The sequence below is a fragment of the Drosophila gunungcola genome, unplaced genomic scaffold, assembly GCF_025200985.1.
Source record: "Drosophila gunungcola strain Sukarami unplaced genomic scaffold, Dgunungcola_SK_2 000089F, whole genome shotgun sequence".
NCBI lineage: Eukaryota > Metazoa > Arthropoda > Insecta > Diptera > Drosophilidae > Drosophila > Drosophila gunungcola.
Window position 1 is genome coordinate 2,728 of NW_026453251.1, and position 19,609 is coordinate 22,336.

The 19,609-nt window shown below is 38.5% G+C and overlaps 1 protein-coding gene across 4 annotated transcripts; it reads right to left on the minus strand.

Annotated features, from left to right (window-relative positions):
- Positions 1-15,677: 15,677 nt before the first annotated feature.
- Positions 15,678-18,840, minus strand: LOC128265021 (uncharacterized). Of its 4 annotated transcripts, XR_008268790.1 has the most exons (3): positions 16,687-18,832; positions 16,042-16,634; positions 15,678-15,856 (listed from the first exon to the last, which is right to left on the minus strand). XR_008268790.1 is itself a non-coding variant. In XM_053000787.1 (2 exons), the coding sequence occupies exons 1-2, from the start codon at positions 18,700-18,702 to the stop codon at positions 16,512-16,514; spliced, it is 2,130 nt and encodes a 709-aa protein (XP_052856747.1). In that variant the 5' UTR covers positions 18,703-18,835; the 3' UTR covers positions 15,967-16,511. The 4 variants fall into 4 exon arrangements, 3 of the variants coding, with proteins under 3 accessions (XP_052856747.1, XP_052856746.1, XP_052856748.1); XM_053000787.1 differs by lacking the exon at positions 15,678-15,856 and having other exon boundaries at positions 15,967-16,625; positions 16,687-18,835; XM_053000786.1 differs by lacking the exon at positions 15,678-15,856 and having other exon boundaries at positions 15,967-16,634.
- Between the last annotated feature and the right edge of the window lie 769 nt (positions 18,841-19,609).

Here is a 19,609-nt window from a genome sequence, read left to right on the forward strand (position 1 = left end):
CATATTTATGATGTGTATTAAAAAATACCATTTCAAGAGATTCAGGTCAACAGCTTTTAAAATGCGCTAAATTTGATGAAAAAAATAATTTTTAAGCGATTTTACTATTTTGCTCCTATAGGAGCTTTCCGATTGGCACGCTTTTTCACCCTAATCATGGTATGCATTAAAAAATACGATTTACAAAATTCAGGTCAACAGCTTATACACTGCGCGAAATTTGCTGTATTTGCGATTTTACTATTTTTCTCCAATAGGAGCTTTCCGATTGGCACGCTTTTTCACCCTGATCATGGTATGCAATAAAAAATACGATTTGGAAAGATTCAGGTCAACAGCTTATACACTGCGCGAAATTTGCTGAAAAATTTAATTTGAACGCAATTTGCCCTATTGCTCATATGGAGGATTTATAAGATATACACTTCCGATCGGCACGATATTTCACCATAATTATGATATGTATTAAAAAATACGATTTCAAGAGATTCAGGTCAACAGCTTTTAAAATGCGCGAAATTTGCGGAAAAAAATATTTTTTAAGCGATTTTACTATTTTTCTCCTATAGGAGCTTTCCGATTGGCACGCTTTTTCACCCTGATCATGGTATGCAATAAAAAATACGATTTGGAAAGATTCAGGTCAACAGCTTATACACTGCGCGAAATTTGCTGAAAAATTTAATTTGAACGCAATTTGCCCTATTGCTCATATGGAGGATTTATAAGATATACACTTCCGATTGGCACGATATTTCACCATAATTATGATATGTATTAAAAAATACGATTTCAAGAGATTCAGGTCAACAGCTTTTAAAATGCGCGAAATTCGCGGAAAAAAATATTTTTTAAGCGATTTTACTATTTTTCTCCTATAGGAGCTTTCCGATTGGCACGCTTTTTCACCCTGATCATGGTATGCAATAAAAAATACGATTTGGAAAGATTCAGGTCAACAGCTTATACACTGCGCGAAATTTGCTGAAAAATTTAATTTGAACGCAATTTGCCCTATTGCTCATATGGAGGATTTATAAGATATACACTTCCGATTGGCACGATATTTCACCATAATTATGATATGTATTAAAAAATACGATTTCAAGAGATTCAGGTCAACAGCTATTAAAATGCGCGAAATTTGCGGAAAAAATAATTTTTTAAGCGATTTTACTATTTTGCTCCTATAGGAGCTTTCCGATTGGCACGCTTTTTCACCCTAATCATGGTATGCATTAAAAAATACGATTTACAAAGATTCAGGTCAACAGCTTATACACTGCGCGAAATTTGCTGAAAAATTTATTTGAACGCAATTTGCCCTATTGCTCATATGGAGGATTTATAAGATATACACTTCCGATTGGCACGATATTTCACCATATTTATGATGTGTATTAAAAAATACCATTTCAAGAGATTCAGGTCAACAGCTTTTAAAATGCGCTAAATTTGATGAAAAAAATAATTTTTAACCGATTTTACTATTTTGCTCCTATAGGAGCTTTCCGATTGGCACGCTTTTTCACCCTAATCATGGTATGCATTAAAAAATACGATTTACAAAATTCAGGTCAACAGCTTATACACTGCGCGAAATTTGCTGTATTTGCGATTTTACTATTTTTCTCCAATAGGAGCTTTCCGATTGGCACGCTTTTTCACCCTGATCATGGTATGCAATAAAAATACGATTTGGAAAGATTCAGGTCAACAGCTTATACACTGCGCGAAATTTGCTGAAAAATTTAATTTGAACGCAATTTGCCCTATTGCTCATATGGAGGATTTATAAGATATACACTTCCGATTGGCACGATATTTCACCATAATTATGATATGTATTAAAAAATACGATTTCAAGAGATTCAGGTCAACAGCTTTTAAAATGCGCGAAATTTGCGGAAAAAAATATTTTTAAGCGATTTTACTATTTTTCTCCTATAGGAGCTTTCCGATTGGCACGCTTTTTCACCCTGATCATGGTATGCAATAAAAAATACGATTTGGAAAGATTCAGGTCAACAGCTTATACACTGCGCGAAATTTGCTGAAAAATTTAATTTGAACGCAATTTGCCCTATTGCTCATATGGAGGATTTATAAGATATACACTTCCGATTGGCACGATATTTCACCATAATTATGATATGTATTAAAAAATACGATTTCAAGAGATTCAGGTCAACAGCTTTTAAAATGCGCGAAATTTGATGAAAAAAATATTTTTAAGCGATTTTACTATTTTTCTCCTATAGGAGCTTTCCGATTGGCACGCTTTTTCACCCTGATCATGGTATGCAATAAAAAATACGATTTGGAAAGATTCAGGTCAACAGCTTATACACTGCGCGAAATTTGCTGAAAAATTTAATTTGAACGCAATTTGCCCTATTGCTCATATGGAGGATTTATAAGATATACACTTCCGATTGGCACGATATTTCACCATAATTATGATATGTATTAAAAAATACGATTTCAAGAGATTCAGGTCAACAGCTTTTAAAATGCGCGAAATTTGCGGAAAAAAATATTTTTTAAGCGATTTTACTATTTTTCTCCTATAGGAGCTTTCCGATTGGCACGCTTTTTCACCCTGATCATGGTATGCAATAAAAAATACGATTTGGAAAGATTCAGGTCAACAGCTTATACACTGCGCGAAATTTGCTGAAAAATTTAATTTGAACGCAATTTGCCCTATTGCTCATATGGAGGATTTATAAGATATACACTTCCGATTGGCACGATATTTCACCATAATTATGATATGTATTAAAAAATACGAATTCAAGAGATTCAGGTCAACAGCTTTTAAAATGCGCGAAATTTGCGGAAAAAAATATTTTTTAAGCGATTTTACTATTTTTCTCCTATAGGAGCTTTCCGATTGGCACGCTTTTTCACCCTGATCATGGTATGCAATAAAAAATACGATTTGGAAAGATTCAGGTCAACAGCTTATACACTGCGCGAAATTTGCTGAAAAATTTAATTTGAACGCAATTTGCCCTATTGCTCATATGGAGGATTTATAAGATATACACTTCCGATTGGCACGATATTTCACCATAATTATGATATGTATTAAAAAATACGATTTCAAGAGATTCAGGTCAACAGCTTTTAAAATGCGCGAAATTTGCGGAAAAAAATATTTTTTAAGCGATTTTACTATTTTTCTCCTATAGGAGCTTTCCGATTGGCACGCTTTTTCACCCTGATCATGGTATGCAATAAAAAATACGATTTGGAAAGATTCAGGTCAACAGCTTATACACTGCGCGAAATTTGCTGAAAAATTTAATTTGAACGCAATTTGCCCTATTGCTCATATGGAGGATTTATAAGATATACACTTCCGATTGGCACGATATTTCACCATAATTATGATATGTATTAAAAAATACGATTTCAAGAGATTCAGGTCAACAGCTTTTAAAATGCGCGAAATTTGCGGAAAAAAATATTTTTAAGCGATTTTACTATTTTTCTCCTATAGGAGCTTTCCGATTGGCACGCTTTTTCACCCTGATCATGGTATGCATTAAAAAATACGATTTGGAAAGATTCAGGTCAACAGCTTATACACTGCGCGAAATTTGCTGAAAAATTTAATTTGAACGCAATTTGCCCTATTGCTCATATGGAGGATTTATAAGATATACACTTCCGATAGGCACGATATTTCACCATAATTATGATATGTATTAAAAAATACGAATTTCAAGAGATTCAGGTCAACAGCTTTTAAAATGCGCGAAATTTGCGGAAAAAAATATTTTTTAAGCGATTTTACTATTTTTCTCCAATAGGAGCTTTCCGATTGGCACGCTTTTTCACCCTGATCTCGGTATGCAATAAAAAATACGATTTGGAAAGATTCAGGTCAACAGCTTATACACTGCGCGAAATTTGCTGAAAAATTTAATTTGAACGCAATTTGCCCTATTGCTCATATGGAGGATTTATAAGATATACACTTCCGATAGGCACGATATTTCACCATAATTATGATATGTATTAAAAAATACGATTTCAAGAGATTCAGGTCAACAGCTTTTAAAATGCGCGAAATTTGCGGGAAAAAAATATTTTTTAAGCGATTTTACTATTTTTCTCCTATAGGAGCTTTCCGATTGGCACGCTTTTTCACCCTGATCATGGTATGCAATAAAAAATACGATTTGGAAAGATTCAGGTCAACAGCTTATACACTGCGCGAAATTTGCTGAAAAATTTAATTTGAACGCAATTTGCCCTATTGCTCATATGGAGGATTTATAAGATATACACTTCCGATTGGCACGATATTTCACCATAATTATGATATGTATTAAAAAATACGATTTCAAGAGATTCAGGTCAACAGCTTTTAAAATGCGCGAAATTTGCTGAAAAAAATAATTTTTAAGCGATTTTACTATTTTGCTCCTATAGGAGCTTTCCGATTGGCACGCTTTTTCACCCTGATCATGGTATGCATAAAAAATACGATTTGGAAAGATTCAGGTCAACAGCTTATACACTGCGCGAAATTTGCTGAAAAATTTAATTTGAACGCAATTTGCCCTATTGCTCATATGGAGGATTTATAAGATATACACTTCCGATTGGCACGATATTTCACCATAATTATGATATGTATTAAAAAATACGATTTCAAGAGATTCAGGTCAACAGCTTTTAAAATGCGCGAAATTTGCGGAAAAAAATATTTTTTAAGCGATTTTACTATTTTTCTCCTATAGGAGCTTTCCGATTGGCACGCTTTTTCACCCTGATCTCGGTATGCAATAAAAAATACGATTTGGAAAGATTCAGGTCAACAGCTTATACACTGCGCGAAATTTGCTGAAAAATTTAATTTGAACGCAATTTGCCCTATTGCTCATATGGAGGATTTATAAGATATACACTTCCGATTGGCACGATATTTCACCATAATTATGATATGTATTAAAAAATACGATTTCAAGAGATTCAGGTCAACAGCTTTTAAAATGCGCGAAATTTGCGGAAAAAAATATTTTTTAAGCGATTTTACTATTTTGCTCCTATAGGAGCTTTCCGATTGGCACGCTTTTTCACCCTGATCATGGTATGCATTAAAAAATACGATTTGGAAAGATTCAGGTCAACAGCTTATACACTGCGCGAAATTTGCTGAAAAATTTAATTTGAACGCAATTTGCCCTATTGCTCATATGGAGGATTTATAAGATATACACTTCCGATTGGCACGATATTTCACCATAATTATGATATGTATTAAAAAATTCGATTTCAAGAGATTCAGGTGAACAGCTTTTAAAATGCGCGAAATTTGCGGAAAAATATATTTTTTAAGCGATTTTACTATTTTTCTCCTATAGGAGCTTTCCGATTGGCACGCTTTTTCACCCTGATCATGGTATGCAATAAAAAATACGATTTGGAAAGATTCAGGTCAACAGCTTATACACTGCGCGAAATTTGCTGAAAAATTTAATTTGAACGCAATTTGCCCTATTGCTGATATGGAGGATTTATAAGATATACACTTCCGATTATGATATGTATTAAAAAATACGATTTCAAGAGATTCAGGTCAACAGCTTTTAAAATGCGCGAAATTTCGCTAAGTGCGCAAACACCGCCCCCTCTGAAGGGACGACGTCCTTTAGCCCAGAACGGGCAACAGGGCCAGTCGGTGGACAGCTCGCCGATACTCCCCGTCCTGCGTCCTGACGTCCGCCACGCGAACCTTGCTATCGGCGCTGGCGTGCACCGCTAAGACTCGTCCAATCCTCCACTGCTGGGGCGGAAGGTTGTCTTCTGCGACAACGACGAGCGCTCCCACGACGAGGTTGGGCTCCCCCTGGTGCCAATTGGACCGCTGCTGGAGGCTGGAGATGTACTCCCGGGACCATCGCTGCCAAAACCTGTGCCTGAGAGACGAGACACCTCGCCATCGTCGCAAGCAGGTCAGGCTGATCTGGTCCGGGAGCGCCGCTGATGGTGGGTCCAGAAGAGGGCTGCCGATGAGCAGATGCCCGGGGGTCAGGGCATCGCCGTCGTTCGGGTCGCTGCTTAGAGCTCCGAGGGGCCTGGAGTTGAGCACGGCCTCCACGCTGGTGAGCAGAGTTCCGAGCTCCTCCGTGGTCAAGAGGTCTTGGCCTACCGTCCGAAGGTACAGGTGCTTTGCAGACTTCACACCTGCCTCCCATAGTCCGCCGAAGTGCAGTGCAAGGCCACGTACGACTTGTACGGTGGCTTACCACGGATACGATACATGCTGATGCTGAAGGGACCACAAAAATCAACGCCACCAATGTTGAACGGGCGGAGAGCTCGAAGTCTATCTGCTGGCAAGTTTCCCATAATTTGCGTCAAGATTTGCGGCTTACAGCGAAAGCAGCGCATGCACGACCGAACTGTTCGTCGGCAGACTTCTTGAGCATTAACTAGCCAGATTTTCTCGCGCAGACGACTTACGAGAGCTCGTGGGCCAGCGTGACAGTTCGTAACGTGCAGGTATGAAACATAGGATCTGACGAACTGTGAGGTTTTAGACAGCAACAACGGGAATTTGGCTTCGTACGGGATAGGAGCATTCGTAGCAATGTCGAGGAGCACCAATCTAATTTATTTTCCTGAAGAAAAGGGTTTAAATTTAGAATATTCGTTGCTACCGGTTTATTTTTTTCGAATTTTACTTATTAGGACAATTTTATCAAAAGCGAAATCCAGTTTTCTTGGCGAAATACTTTTTTCAAAGGGCTTAGCAATGGTCTGACACGATTATAGAGATCTGCTAAAAGGTGAGCTGCACACAGCTCAAGGCGAGGCAAAGTTTTCGTCTTGAGGGGAGCTACTTTCGATTTGGCGGTCAATTAAGACACTTTTAAACCTTCAGCAGTTTGAGTCCGAACGTAGATGCACGCTCCATACGCTCGCATGGAAGCGTCAGCGAAACCATGTATTTGAATCGGGCCTTGTGGATCTGTGTTGACGAATCGCGATACCTTAATTTTAGGCAGCTACAAGAGCGTCGCGTTTGTAAGATGGGGAATTCAGGCCCCTGCTTTATCTGGCCAATAGATAAAAGTTCAAAGAATGTATCAGCGCCGATAAGCATATCTATTTTTTGGGGCTTGAAGAAGAATGGATGTGCCAACTGAATATTTTCAGGCACCCTCCACCCGCTGGTGTTCACCGCTTGATCCGGATGATTACCAGAAATATTTTTCATAATCCAAAAATCGGACGACAATTGGCTGTTCCCTACTCGCGACTTCACAATCGTGTGTATTTTTTTTGTGGCTTGGGCATTAGTTCCACCAATGCCTCGCAAGCTCATGCACACGTCCTCTCTTGTAATTTTGAGCCTCTGAGCGAGCTCATTGGTTACAAAGTTTATTTGTGAACCAGAGTCGAGCAACGCTCGAGCTAATACAAACTCGCCGCTTTTGGTTGGGACGCTCACAACAGCAGTTGCAAGAATGACTCGATCCGATGCATTCGCATGCAAAACATGCGACGTGGATGGAGACTCCTGCATGAGCGTGGGCTGAGAAGGGGGTGGCAACGCGAGATTTGTGTTTGGGGACTATATGTGTAGCAAAGTGTGATGTGAGGAATTGCACACTCTACATCTGTTCGATTTGCATTTTTGACCGTGTGACCTTTTCTTAAGCAGTTAATGCATAAGGGTGCTCTTTTAGCGAAATCGAATCTTTGCTGAACTGTTAGGGCTGCGAAGGAAGCGCAGTTTCCAATCTGATGTTTAGCTGAGTTGCAATACATGCATTGAACAGAGTCGTTCCTGGCAGCACAACCGAAAAACTCCTATTTCCATTCTTCTTAGGGGTAGATTGGGTCTGCTGAACAGTTTTGGGCTTGGAAGCCTCTTCCGCTACCATGTGTTGGTATCGCCTGTTGAGGGCCGCCTCACATTTGCTCCAAAGTGGAAGCGAAGTATAATCACATTGTTTTTCCCATTTTCTTTTAGTTCCTGCATCGACCTTGCTCATTACCAGATGTATTAAAATAGCATTAGTAATGCGTCTATCATCCCCAATAGACAGCAAGGAGTCATACAAGGCTGGGGAATTTTTTGCAAATTAAGTAGTGTCGATATTTTGTCAAAAAAATAAGACAATCATTATCGTATAGTTTTCCGCAGTGACTTGAAAGGCCCTCACTGTTCCTAAAGCGTCTCCAGCTAAACACGAAATTAAATGATTGAATTTTTCAATATCGTGTAAAGTGTCATCTTTGTCAACGAAAGTTTCGAAAAAGCTTATAAAATTTTTAAATTCGGAGTGTTTTCCGATAAGAGTTGGGAGAGCAACGCTCGGTAGACGGCATTGAGACGGGCAATTTACTGGCGGAGCGGATTTCTCGATATAATTTTGTTTGCACTTATTTAAAATTGAAATCAGCAATGACTTTGTCATCACGGCCCTCTCTTCCAACTCTTCGCGGTATACATCTTTTGTATCTTTCACTTCTATTTGGTTTTGCAAGAGTGAAGCATTTTCAATGTGCGTATTTTGAATCTCTAATCGACACTCAAGCTCGACTGGATTTACTGATAATTTGGCTTCTTTTAAGTGGCGATAAGTTCGGTTAATACTTTTCATGCAAACATCTCGTTGGTGTTTAAGCTCTTCGATATCCTTAGTTGCCATTGCGTTTATTTGTATTTATTTTGTTGGTATCGAAGAGGTCCCTCTCTTCCAACTCTTCGCGGTATACATCTTTTGTATCTTTCACTTCTATTTGGTTTTGCAAGAGTGAATCATTTTCAATGTGCGTATTTTGAATCTCTAATCGACACTCAAGCTCGACTGGATTTACTGATAATTTGGCTTCTTTTAAGTGGCGATAAGTTCGGTTAATACTTTTCATGCAAACATCTCGTTGGTGTTTAAGCTCTTCGATATCCTTAGTTGCCATTGCGTTTTTTGTATTTATTTTGTTGGTATCGAAGAGGTGTTAAATATTTATTTTTATTAAATTATTTATTTGTTAAATAATATAATAAAAAATCAACGAGTAATATACCGATTGCACACAGTGTAAGGGAGCTAAGTGCCGAGAGAATTACAGCGAAAAATATCTAAATAGGGTTTTTATATTATTTTTATATAAACCCAAGCGTACCGAAAAAACGAACAAACGTTTAGGCAGACCGAAAAGTGCACAGCTGCAGCGATCGAGAACGAAAACGACCAAAGATAACTCGAAATAGCGGCAGCGGTTTCGGTGTGCGTGTGTATGTGTACGCGGCTAGCGGCTCTTCCTAGGCAACAGCTAACGGAGAATGATACACTGACCGATAACTAAGGGCAACGAATATATAAGCTTTACGCCGAAATGCGCGCAAAAATTATGAAAAGCGCGGGAAAATTGGAAAGGCGCGGGAAAATTCTGAAAAGCGCGGGAAAATGTTCAGACAAACTGCGGCGAAAGTTATTGCCGCTAATTTTTGAGAGCTACACTTCTCACAATTTGCACTTTTATCCACCTGTTTTATTTATACCCTAAATTGGTGCTCACTACGACGAAAGTTGGGGGAATTTAGTTCGCACTAATTGGGTCGACGACGAGTATTTTATTTGATTGTTTATGGGCCAAAGCGATTCACATATAATTAGAAATATATTATGTTTATTGCAGAATTTTGGTTGTTAGTACATGCAAATTTTAATTTCTTGGTTAGAATGCTTACTATCTACAGATTTTTACACGAGTGCAAAAAGTTGAAAGATGGGCCAAAACACAATTGACAAAACGCCACAGATTAACTTTCAACTTTTGGCACTCTATACCTGGATGGCCGATTTGATAATTGCAACTTCCTTTTTACTTCCATTTGGCGGCAGCAGCAAATTAAGCAATTAAATTTGCAGAAACGTCTGGGCAACTCAAGGAACGGCAGAAACGACGAAATATTGTTAAATTTAATTTATTGGCCGAACCGACACGAATAAATTGGTTTTAAGTATTGTATGTAATGTTTATAGTTTTTCACCGAAAAAAAAATGAAAACTCGCGAACTCTACTGCTAATCACCATGAAAATTTAATACTGTTTTGTATTAACAACGCGAAAACTTGTGACTGCAGTAGTTCGAGACGACGTTAATTTGCGAACTTGTGAAAAACTATTTCGAAAGCACGACGAAAAGGAGTGGCTACGATGACGTTCGATTGATCACTAACTATTATATTTCAATAATTTCTCTTAGAAACTAACTTATGCTACGGTGGCGAGAGACGGGGCGAATTCGCAAGAGCGAACGGACGAAAGCTTTATTGAGTCCCGCTCTCGCCCTACAACTAGTGATTTAAATACAAGCGCCAAGTGCGCAAACAGTCTTCGTCTTCGAAAAATATTGCATAATTAGCAATTGTCTCATCGGAGACAGAAAATAACACAACAACAAGGGCAATGTCGCCGCCCGCTACTGAGAGAGCTCGGTCTCTTTCGCCAGCACTATTTACCAACTTAAGCTGAGCTGCTCCAACGCAGTCTTGGAGTTCGCAATGCCCTTCCCCCTTCCCCCTATAGACGCACCGACTACATCAGCTTGTGCGCTCAGCGGGGCCCTCAATAACAACTGTCGTATCGACTACAATAACAACAACTTCAACATCGACCAACGTGTGGCCGATTTTGGCATCGCGAGCAATACTCGCTTCTGCTGCAAAGCTCTCACAATCTACGCTTGTACAGAATGGGATCGATCGGTATGTACAAATAATAAGAAAAATTAGTCCGCAAAAAGCTAGAGAAGCAAATTTGCCTAAACTTACAAAAACTTCAAACAACACCACCAAGGCAACTTCTGAAAACAAATTTGCCATACTTGGCGAGCTCGAAAAAGATGAGTGTCAACCACCCCAAGCCAATAAAATTGTAAAGCCACCACCTATGTACATTAGAGATCAAAATTGTTCAGATCTAATAAATAAACTTATGCAAAAAATTGGGCAAGACAACTTTTATATTACTATTTTAAAAAGAGATACTATATCTGCAACCAAGCTCCAGATCACCAATGAAGCCAACTACCGCTCTGTAACAAACTTACTGGACAAAGAGTGTGTTAATAACCACTCCTACAAACATAAGAGTAGCAAAGGACTTCAAGTTGTAATAAAGCTTATCGAGTCAACCGTCCCGGCAGCTGATATAGCTGAAGAACTTAAAGAAAATGGTTTTGACGTTAAAAACGTAAAGAACATAATCAACAGGGCAAAAATTCCTCAGCCACACTTCAAGACTGAACTCAAACCAGACGCCACTACTCTGAAGAAAAACGCAGTGCACCCCATACACAAACTGCAATACCTACTCCATCGAGGAATAACCGTAGAGGAGCCGCATTAACGAAACGGCCAGGTACAGTGTACAAACTGCCAGGAGTTTGGGCACACAAAAAGTTATTGCACTTTGCGACCAGTCTGTGTTGCCTGTGGCAACCTGCACTGTTTAGGAGCTTGCACGGGTAACAAAGAAGACGGCGCACTGAGAAAATCTAGCATCTGTGGTGGAAAACACACTGCTAATTACAGGGGATGCCCCGTCTATAAAGAGATCAAGAGTCGGCTCAACCAGAAGCGCCAACAACCAACCTCCGCCCAACAGGTTGCTCAGCCAAATTTTTACATTTCTTCGCAAACCACTACTGTAGTTACTTTTGCGGCTGCACTTCGATAACATGGATAGTCGCCTACAAGAACCGCTCAGCCCGAAGCATTACACCCGCCTATATCAAAACCAAAATGTACTCAGCTTCCAGAGCAAAACGCTCAAAGACCAACTCAACCTTATAATGAACAGAACCAGACTTACACTCCACAAATACAAAACAGCATCGGAGCTACTTTAGCTACACTCACGTACATCATGCTTTCAATGCAAAGTACCCTTAACCAATAAAAAAACATTTCTATCTCACTGGCACCGGAATCCTTATCAAAAAGCGCATTAGTCATCACCCTCTGGAGACGTTTGCTTATAACCACATACAGGCCACATCCCTACGAATCAACATAACCAGTGGTCCAGGCACCCTATCGGCTGTGTATTGTCCCCCACGATTTAATATTTCAGAGAATGAATTTTTAGGCTTTTACAACTCATTAGGTAACTGTTTTATAGCGGCCGGTGACTATAATGCGTCCCCTACTGGGGTTCTCGTCTTATTAACCCCAAAGGACGCCAATTATACAACGCCATTATCAAACCCGGTAATAAGCTAGATTTTGTATCAAGGTACTCCCACATACTGGACAGCAGATCCGAACAAAAAACCAGACATTATCGATTTTCCTAAAACTAAAAGATTGCCGTCCAGGCTGATACATGTTGAAACCCTGGCGGAACTGTCATCTGACCACTCGCCTGTTTTACTCTGTCTATCTGAACATCCACAGTTTGTAGAACGACCACAATTTCTATGATCCAATACAACAAACTGGCTAAAGTATAAAAAATATATAAGCTCACACTTTGAAATCGAACCTAAATTCTCCTGTGAAGCTGATATTGAAGACTCACTTAAACATATAACGGATGTAATGTCCTCTGCTGCCAAACACTCTACACCCGAACATTCGGCCACTTCCCACTCAAAAACTACACGTACAACTACACAGATCCAGTCGTTCCTTCAATAAAAGCGCGACTTCGCCGAGACTGGCAGCACACCGCTCCCCAGCCACTAAACAAAGGTTTAAAGAAGCTTGTCGGAAGTTGTCTAAAGCTTTACTAACTGAAAAGAATCACACTCAACGTGCCTATATAGCCCAACTTTCGCCTACCATTAACAAATTTCCACTCAAGAGAGCGCATCCAAACATTCAACCACCAATAGAACCCGATTTTCCAATTCGATCACCAACAGGTGGGTGGGCCCGTAGTGATGTGGAAAAGGCCAACATATTCGCCTCTTACTTAAAAAATGTCTTCCAAACCTAATCCGCCGACAAACCAATTCACTTTACCAAACATCTCACCAGCGGAGCCTTCCTCCACAATAATTCTTGAAACAAGCACAATCATAAAAACCATTGCAGAACAGATGAATCCAAAAAAAAGCCCCTGGCCATGATTTAATTTCCCCTAAAATGATTGCCTCTATGCGCAGTCAAAAGCATAACCACCATATTCAACTCAATTCTTAAATGGGGCTATTTTCCCACACAATGGAAAAAATCAAGCCAAAAACAAATCCCAACCTTCGTCCTACAGGCCCATTAGCCTCCTTCCGTGCCTATCAAGGCTATTTGAAAAACAGCTTTTGTGAAACCTCAGAACACACCACCAAAACGACAAAACAACGCAGAAAAGAAGCATCTTTTTTTTAAATAGAAATCATCCCGATCGGAGCAATGCGGGATAGGGATTTATTAACCTGACTTTATATTCATAAAATTACTTATACTTGTCGGAACATCGAGTTCCTCAATGAATTTTGCAGCGTTGCGAGCCGTGCGCTTTCTCGGTTGTGACATTTCGTAACCGCACCTCAATCGAGACTGTTTAATCTACCAATCAGAACTCCCTTTTATACAGCCCAAATTGGTCAACATCCTCTTGATCACATACTTTGCCAAATACCATATGACAGTCTCTTTTACTCGTACCATGTCACACCGAGACTGCACATAAAAGACCTCCGTTAGGCTTAACGCACACAGAAAGTCATATAAAGAAAGGAATGTGAAGGGAGGAATAAAAAGCAACGAGTGGCATTCATAACAAATTCTAAGTAAAAATGTAGTTCCAAGTAAGTCAGCATTTCATGTTAATTCTTATTTTAATAGCGTAATACCACGAAAACAAAACTAAAGGTCCGACATACTCATTAAAGAAAAAAAAACGTAAGACCCTACACCACCATAAAACACTTGTTTTTTAAAAAATAAGACGTGCAATGTTTAATGATTGAGATTTATTTCTACGATTGTTTCGGTCAACTTTTGCAGCGTTCGATAAGGAAACTTTTGAATTTTTGTCCTTTAATTTTAATGGCTTGCCGATTGGCGAATACATGTAAACGAGCAAACGTGCAAACATGTCCACTTTTACCCTAAACAAAAACTCTCCCCTCACTAACATTTAATAACATCAACATTCCACACGCAACTGAAGTAACATACCTTGGAGTCCACCTGAAAAGACGGCTTATTTGGCGTAAGCATATTGAAGCTAAAAGAAATTTAAAGCATGAAGTCTTCACTGGATAATAAACGCCCGTTCGCCACTAAAACTGGAGTATATATTACTTTTGTACAATACAGTCCTTAAACCAATTTGGACATATGGCTCCGAACTGTGGGGAAACGAATGCGTTATTAACTTGGAAAAAATTTCAAGAGCTCAATCAAAGATATTGAGAACTGGGGCACAGTGGTACATACGGAATGATAATATTCGCAAAAAATTTAAATGTGGTATCCGTTACAGATGAAATCGACAAGGTGAAATCCGTTTTTCTTACAATTTATTGTAATTTACTAAATAAACATATTATGTTAAGATTTAACTCCTTGTCGTTAGACTCTAGCACTGTATCAAAAAAAAAAATGTAAAAGAAGTTTTGTAAGAGACAAACGCCTCTTTTACAAAACAAGCATTTCAATTTTTTTGTCCAAAGACGTGCTTGGCAAGCCAACAGATAACTATCCTCGAAACAATGTCTTAAGGAGGCTACTCGCAGGCGCACCACGAAAGCATTAAGAAGAAAATGCACTGCCCCGGTACATAGCGAAAATATCTCCAACCTTTTCAAAGCACCCTTCCAAATTACCCAAATAGAAGCGTGCCGACCGATGGATGACTGCATCCCTATTAAAAACTCTTCAGGCGGTTATGTCTTCGAAATCTATTTCATCCAAACAATTCAACAAACTCGTTTTAACTTTCGTCGCCTCCAAACGAAGTTTCCAAAATCATCAAGGAGCAATTGAAACAAAAAAAGTGAAAAAAATCAAAACACGGATAGCATACAAATACAGGGAATACTGCAGTGCGATATTCCTTTTTGTCAGGTCAATATCTTATATACTGCGTGAAATATGGTGAAAAAAATTCATTTTAACCGAGTTTACTCTATCGTTAAGCTTATATACTGCGAAAAATATGGGGAAAAATTAATTTTAATTTTATTTTTTAATTCTACCCTATTGTTCCTGTGGGAGCTATAAGATATATATCGCAGACTCAGGCCGCATGAAGAAAAAGCACAGCCCTGGTATATTGCGAAAATATCGCCAACCCAAAGCCGCCCTCAAAGCTCAAGGAGCAATTGAAACCAAAAAAGTTGAAAAAATCAAAAGACGTACTGCATTGAAATACCGGGAATACTGCAGTGCGATATTCCTTTTCGTCGCATTGGATTTTGACCGAGTCTGGCTGATGGGGCTAGTGCATAAAATCAGAACGAATTTGCCCGAATACACTCACCAGTTACTTGGTCCAACTCTGTTTGTTCTATACACAAAAACATTCTTTGTTGCTTTTATGCGGTGTTTTTTTTAGCTCTGTTATTCTACCACGTATTAAAATACCCAAGCCTAAAATCGGTCAAACCGATTTTCACATAGAAGATTGACTATATGCAAGAAAACAGTTCGAAGTTTACAGTTGTTTTTTTATCATTTCCAAAACTGTAAGAGTTGTTTATTTGTACAATGTGTATGTAGTGGCCGATCTCAAAAGTAAAACGTCTACCTTAGCAGTTGGTGCAGCTTATTTTTGGTACCGCATAGAAACAACGCACGAAAGCATATGTATATTTTTAAAATAGAATCATCCCGATCGGAGCAATGCGGGATGGGGCTTGATTAACCTGAAATTTAGACTTATTATTCATCAAAGGACTAATACTCATTAAAGAAAAAAATGTAAGACCCTACAACACCATAAGACATTTTTTTTTGTATTCAATAGGACTTGTAATGTTTTTAAAATGATTAAATTTTATTTCTAAGAATTTTGAATTTTTGTCCTTTAAAAATATATGTTTTTACCTACTCTTTTTTGGAATTCTTTTCATTGTGGATGGCAGTACACGTACAGACGAAGCGCACTGGGTGTGTGTAAATGCGACTAATATATATAGCCGTATATTGGAAATCTGTTGTGATGGTACACCAGTCGAAAGGTTTAGCTTAGGTTTGCGTACCAAGAGCTTAAGAGGTTTAAGTGGCTCAAGAGAAATTTCGGTAAAAGTTAAAAATATAAAACGATCGAACTGTCGGTGTTTGGTGGAGAAGAATGACCCGATTCTTTAAAGTGATTTTACATTCGACAAATAAAAACTTTTTGTTTGATCGCTCAAACAAAAAAAAACGGTTGTGAATTAGATAATTTAAAATAAAATAAAATAATAATTTAAAATAAAAAAATAGTTTACGTAAAATCGTGTAGACAGAGATTTTAAGAACCTAAGTTAAAACCGGACTGTGCAAAAGCATGCAAATTAAGTTGCTCAATATGGAAATTTAAGTTATGACAGTTCTAATAGCATTGTATTTTGATTTCAAACATCCTTCAGAAATCTTTTCGTAGTCCAAGACATCTTTACTTTGTGCTCCGTACAATCTCTCAGACTCGCACTGAAATTTCTGTTGAAAATGAAACATTAAATGTTAGTTAAAAAATTAAATACACTCATACCAATATTTTATTTAAAGTTAAAGCGTTTTCTAGTGGTGCAGGGGGTAAATCCAGGATTTCCGCATTCAGAATAATATTTTGCTTGAAATAGTAGATTGCTGAAGCATCTTCGCTTTCCAGTATCCCTGTTAAATTGATTTCCCCTACATTTGTAGTGCATCGAAAAGTAAGCTTTTCGTCTACGAAGTACAATTCTAAAAAGTTAAAGGTAACGCAGTCAGCAACGCGAAATAAAGCTGATATGCGAGATAGAGTCAAATGACTTGCTAGCCTAATATCCTGTCTAATTGTCGGTCCACATAGTTTTTTACACGACGGTAGATCATTCGGTCTAGGGTTTCTTACCGCTGGGCTTACACTAAAAACAGCACGGTAAGTCGATTCGCATTTCTCTGCTGATATTGGAAAAAACACAGCATTTATTTGGCTATCAACCTCAATAAATCCCACAAGCTGCAATTTGAATCGCGGTAGAAGTTGATTTTTCCGTTTTCTAATTGGAATCACCATGCGACATTTTTTCTTCACAAGTATCTCTGTGGGCAGCAGGTAGACGTGGACATGGTGATCAAAAAATGTCAAAAGTCTCCAATACGAACTGCTGAAGAGGGGCTGGCTGTCGACAAGTATAAAATTTAACACTGCAAATATACAATCTGCGTGAAGACCTTGACTCTGAGCGGGCTGCAGATGTACGACATCCCCGTCACAGCTAGGAACGTGGCAATGGTATTCCATATACACCTTAAAGGCCAAACTGAATCTGTGAATGTTTTTACTCACAGAAATGAGCTGCTGCTTTTTATACTCCATCTGAAAGTTTTTCTGGAGCAGAGCTGGCTGCATTTTAGATAAATGCAAGGCAGTGGCGTTGTACTGCAGTCGATCGATGGCTGCAGGAATTAAGTCCGTCCTTGAGAACCGACCAGCTGCTTTTTCTTCGGATAAGGCTATGCAGTAAAATATGTTGTTGTCGCTCAGGCAAACCAATTCTTCTCTGTGGTATAGCCAACTGCAGACCTGGACGCCGGGGACTGCCATTCTCAAGGTGTGGACAATGCACTCGTCAATCTGAATGTTGTACTTGAATCTTAGCCGCACTAGCTGCTTGCCGTCCGTGTAGTAGACGTCGCCATTGTCGCTTGTGTCGTAGTCAAGCCATTGAGAACCAGTCTGATGAATTTGACTTTGTTTGATTTTAAGGACACTGGACACATACCACATGCCCACACTGCCACTGTCAAGAAACACTAAGCAGAGGTTTTCATTTGGCAAAAATTGGATGAACCTTACATTTGTAGTGTATACGCATATGAGCTCAATGTGATAGTCTTGACCGACTGTTTCGGAGACCCCACTAAGTCCATGAGCCATTGCAAACACATGTCCATTTATGCTAAAAATGTGAACGTAGTTGTATTTGATCGCGTTTGTCCCAAGCAGGCTCTGCACGAAATGTTCTTCTTTTTCGGATACCTTTAAAGATGTCAAAGTGTACTTATCGTCGTTCCAGTCGCACTGAAATATGTTTTCTGCGTAGTAAGTAATGTCGAATGTGTGTTGCAGCGTGCTCTCGCCGTTCTCTATTCCAGGAATATCAAGATATGTCTGCAACAGCATGCGTTGCTCCTGCCTTCGAATCACGCTGAATTCTTGGCCCACAATCGCCAAGCAGCGGACTTCACTGAGCCATTTTATTAAATGCACAGCTTTAAATGAGATGAAACAGTATACCTCTCCATTTGACATAAGCAGGATGGTATTGCACCTTAGAGCATGCACACTCTTAAGGTAGCTTCCTCCCTTATTGGGCAGTGGAATTCGAACGGAAGTAATTTTTACTTTAGAGTTATCTTTCGTCCTCTTGAATCGGTAGTTTAGCAAATAATTCTCGTTCCATGTTATAAATACAGTCTTGCCTATATGCGCGGCAGCCACGATAAGTCCACATGCTTGAAAGAGAGCGTCATCCTCAATCCACCATAATTCATGTTCGTCCTGTTTTAAGGGTGTCATCACCAACGCTTGAAATAGTTCTTTATTGGCAATAGTTTTCTTTATTGGCTTTTAAAACATGGATGGTACTTTGGAAAATAAAGGTTTGGCCATGGCCGGGACCATCGATACAATTTAGAAAAATATTTTAAGGCCGCAATAGTCTGTTCCCACAAGAACCATTTACTTGCATTATTTTTTTTTAATTAGCAGTATATTTCTGGGGGAACAATGAGAAAACAGTGAACAAGTGAAACTCCAATTCACAATGCCACCGTACACCGTCAATGTCTTCTTTTGAGTGCTCAAAACCAGGTGAAATTCAACTAAAAACAAAACAAAAGACAATTGATTGAGCAAAAATTAAACGATATCATTAAGAAGGAAATATGTAATTTTATTAAAATATTATTGTAAGTTTGTAAAACACTTAATGGCTCCTTTAAGTGAGTGTAGGAAGCAAACCTTCCCTGTCCCTAGTACCGCCATTGTTTAGCTCCATTATTAAACTGGGACTTAATATCCTACTTACGTTCCTTTGCAAATTGTCCTCCAAAAGACTTTTGAATAAAGCAATCTAAAAACAAGAAAGGAAGCAAACTTCGGCAAGCCGAAGTTCATATACCCTTGCAGCTTTTGCAAATATTAAATATTCTTGAAAACATTAAAATTAGATTTACTTGAAGCTGTGATGATTGGCAGCTCAATTATTTAATAGTTCCTATGACAGCTACATGATATTCGATTTTAATAAAATTAAAAGGGTAATTTTAAACTGTCAAATTATTAATTAATCAAAAAGAATTTCTAAAATAAAATCACAAAATAAAAAAGTTAAATTAATAAAAAAAAAATTTTATATTTTTATTGTTCCAATGCGAGCTATATGATATAGTCGTCCGATTTTGATGAAATTTAAACCATAATT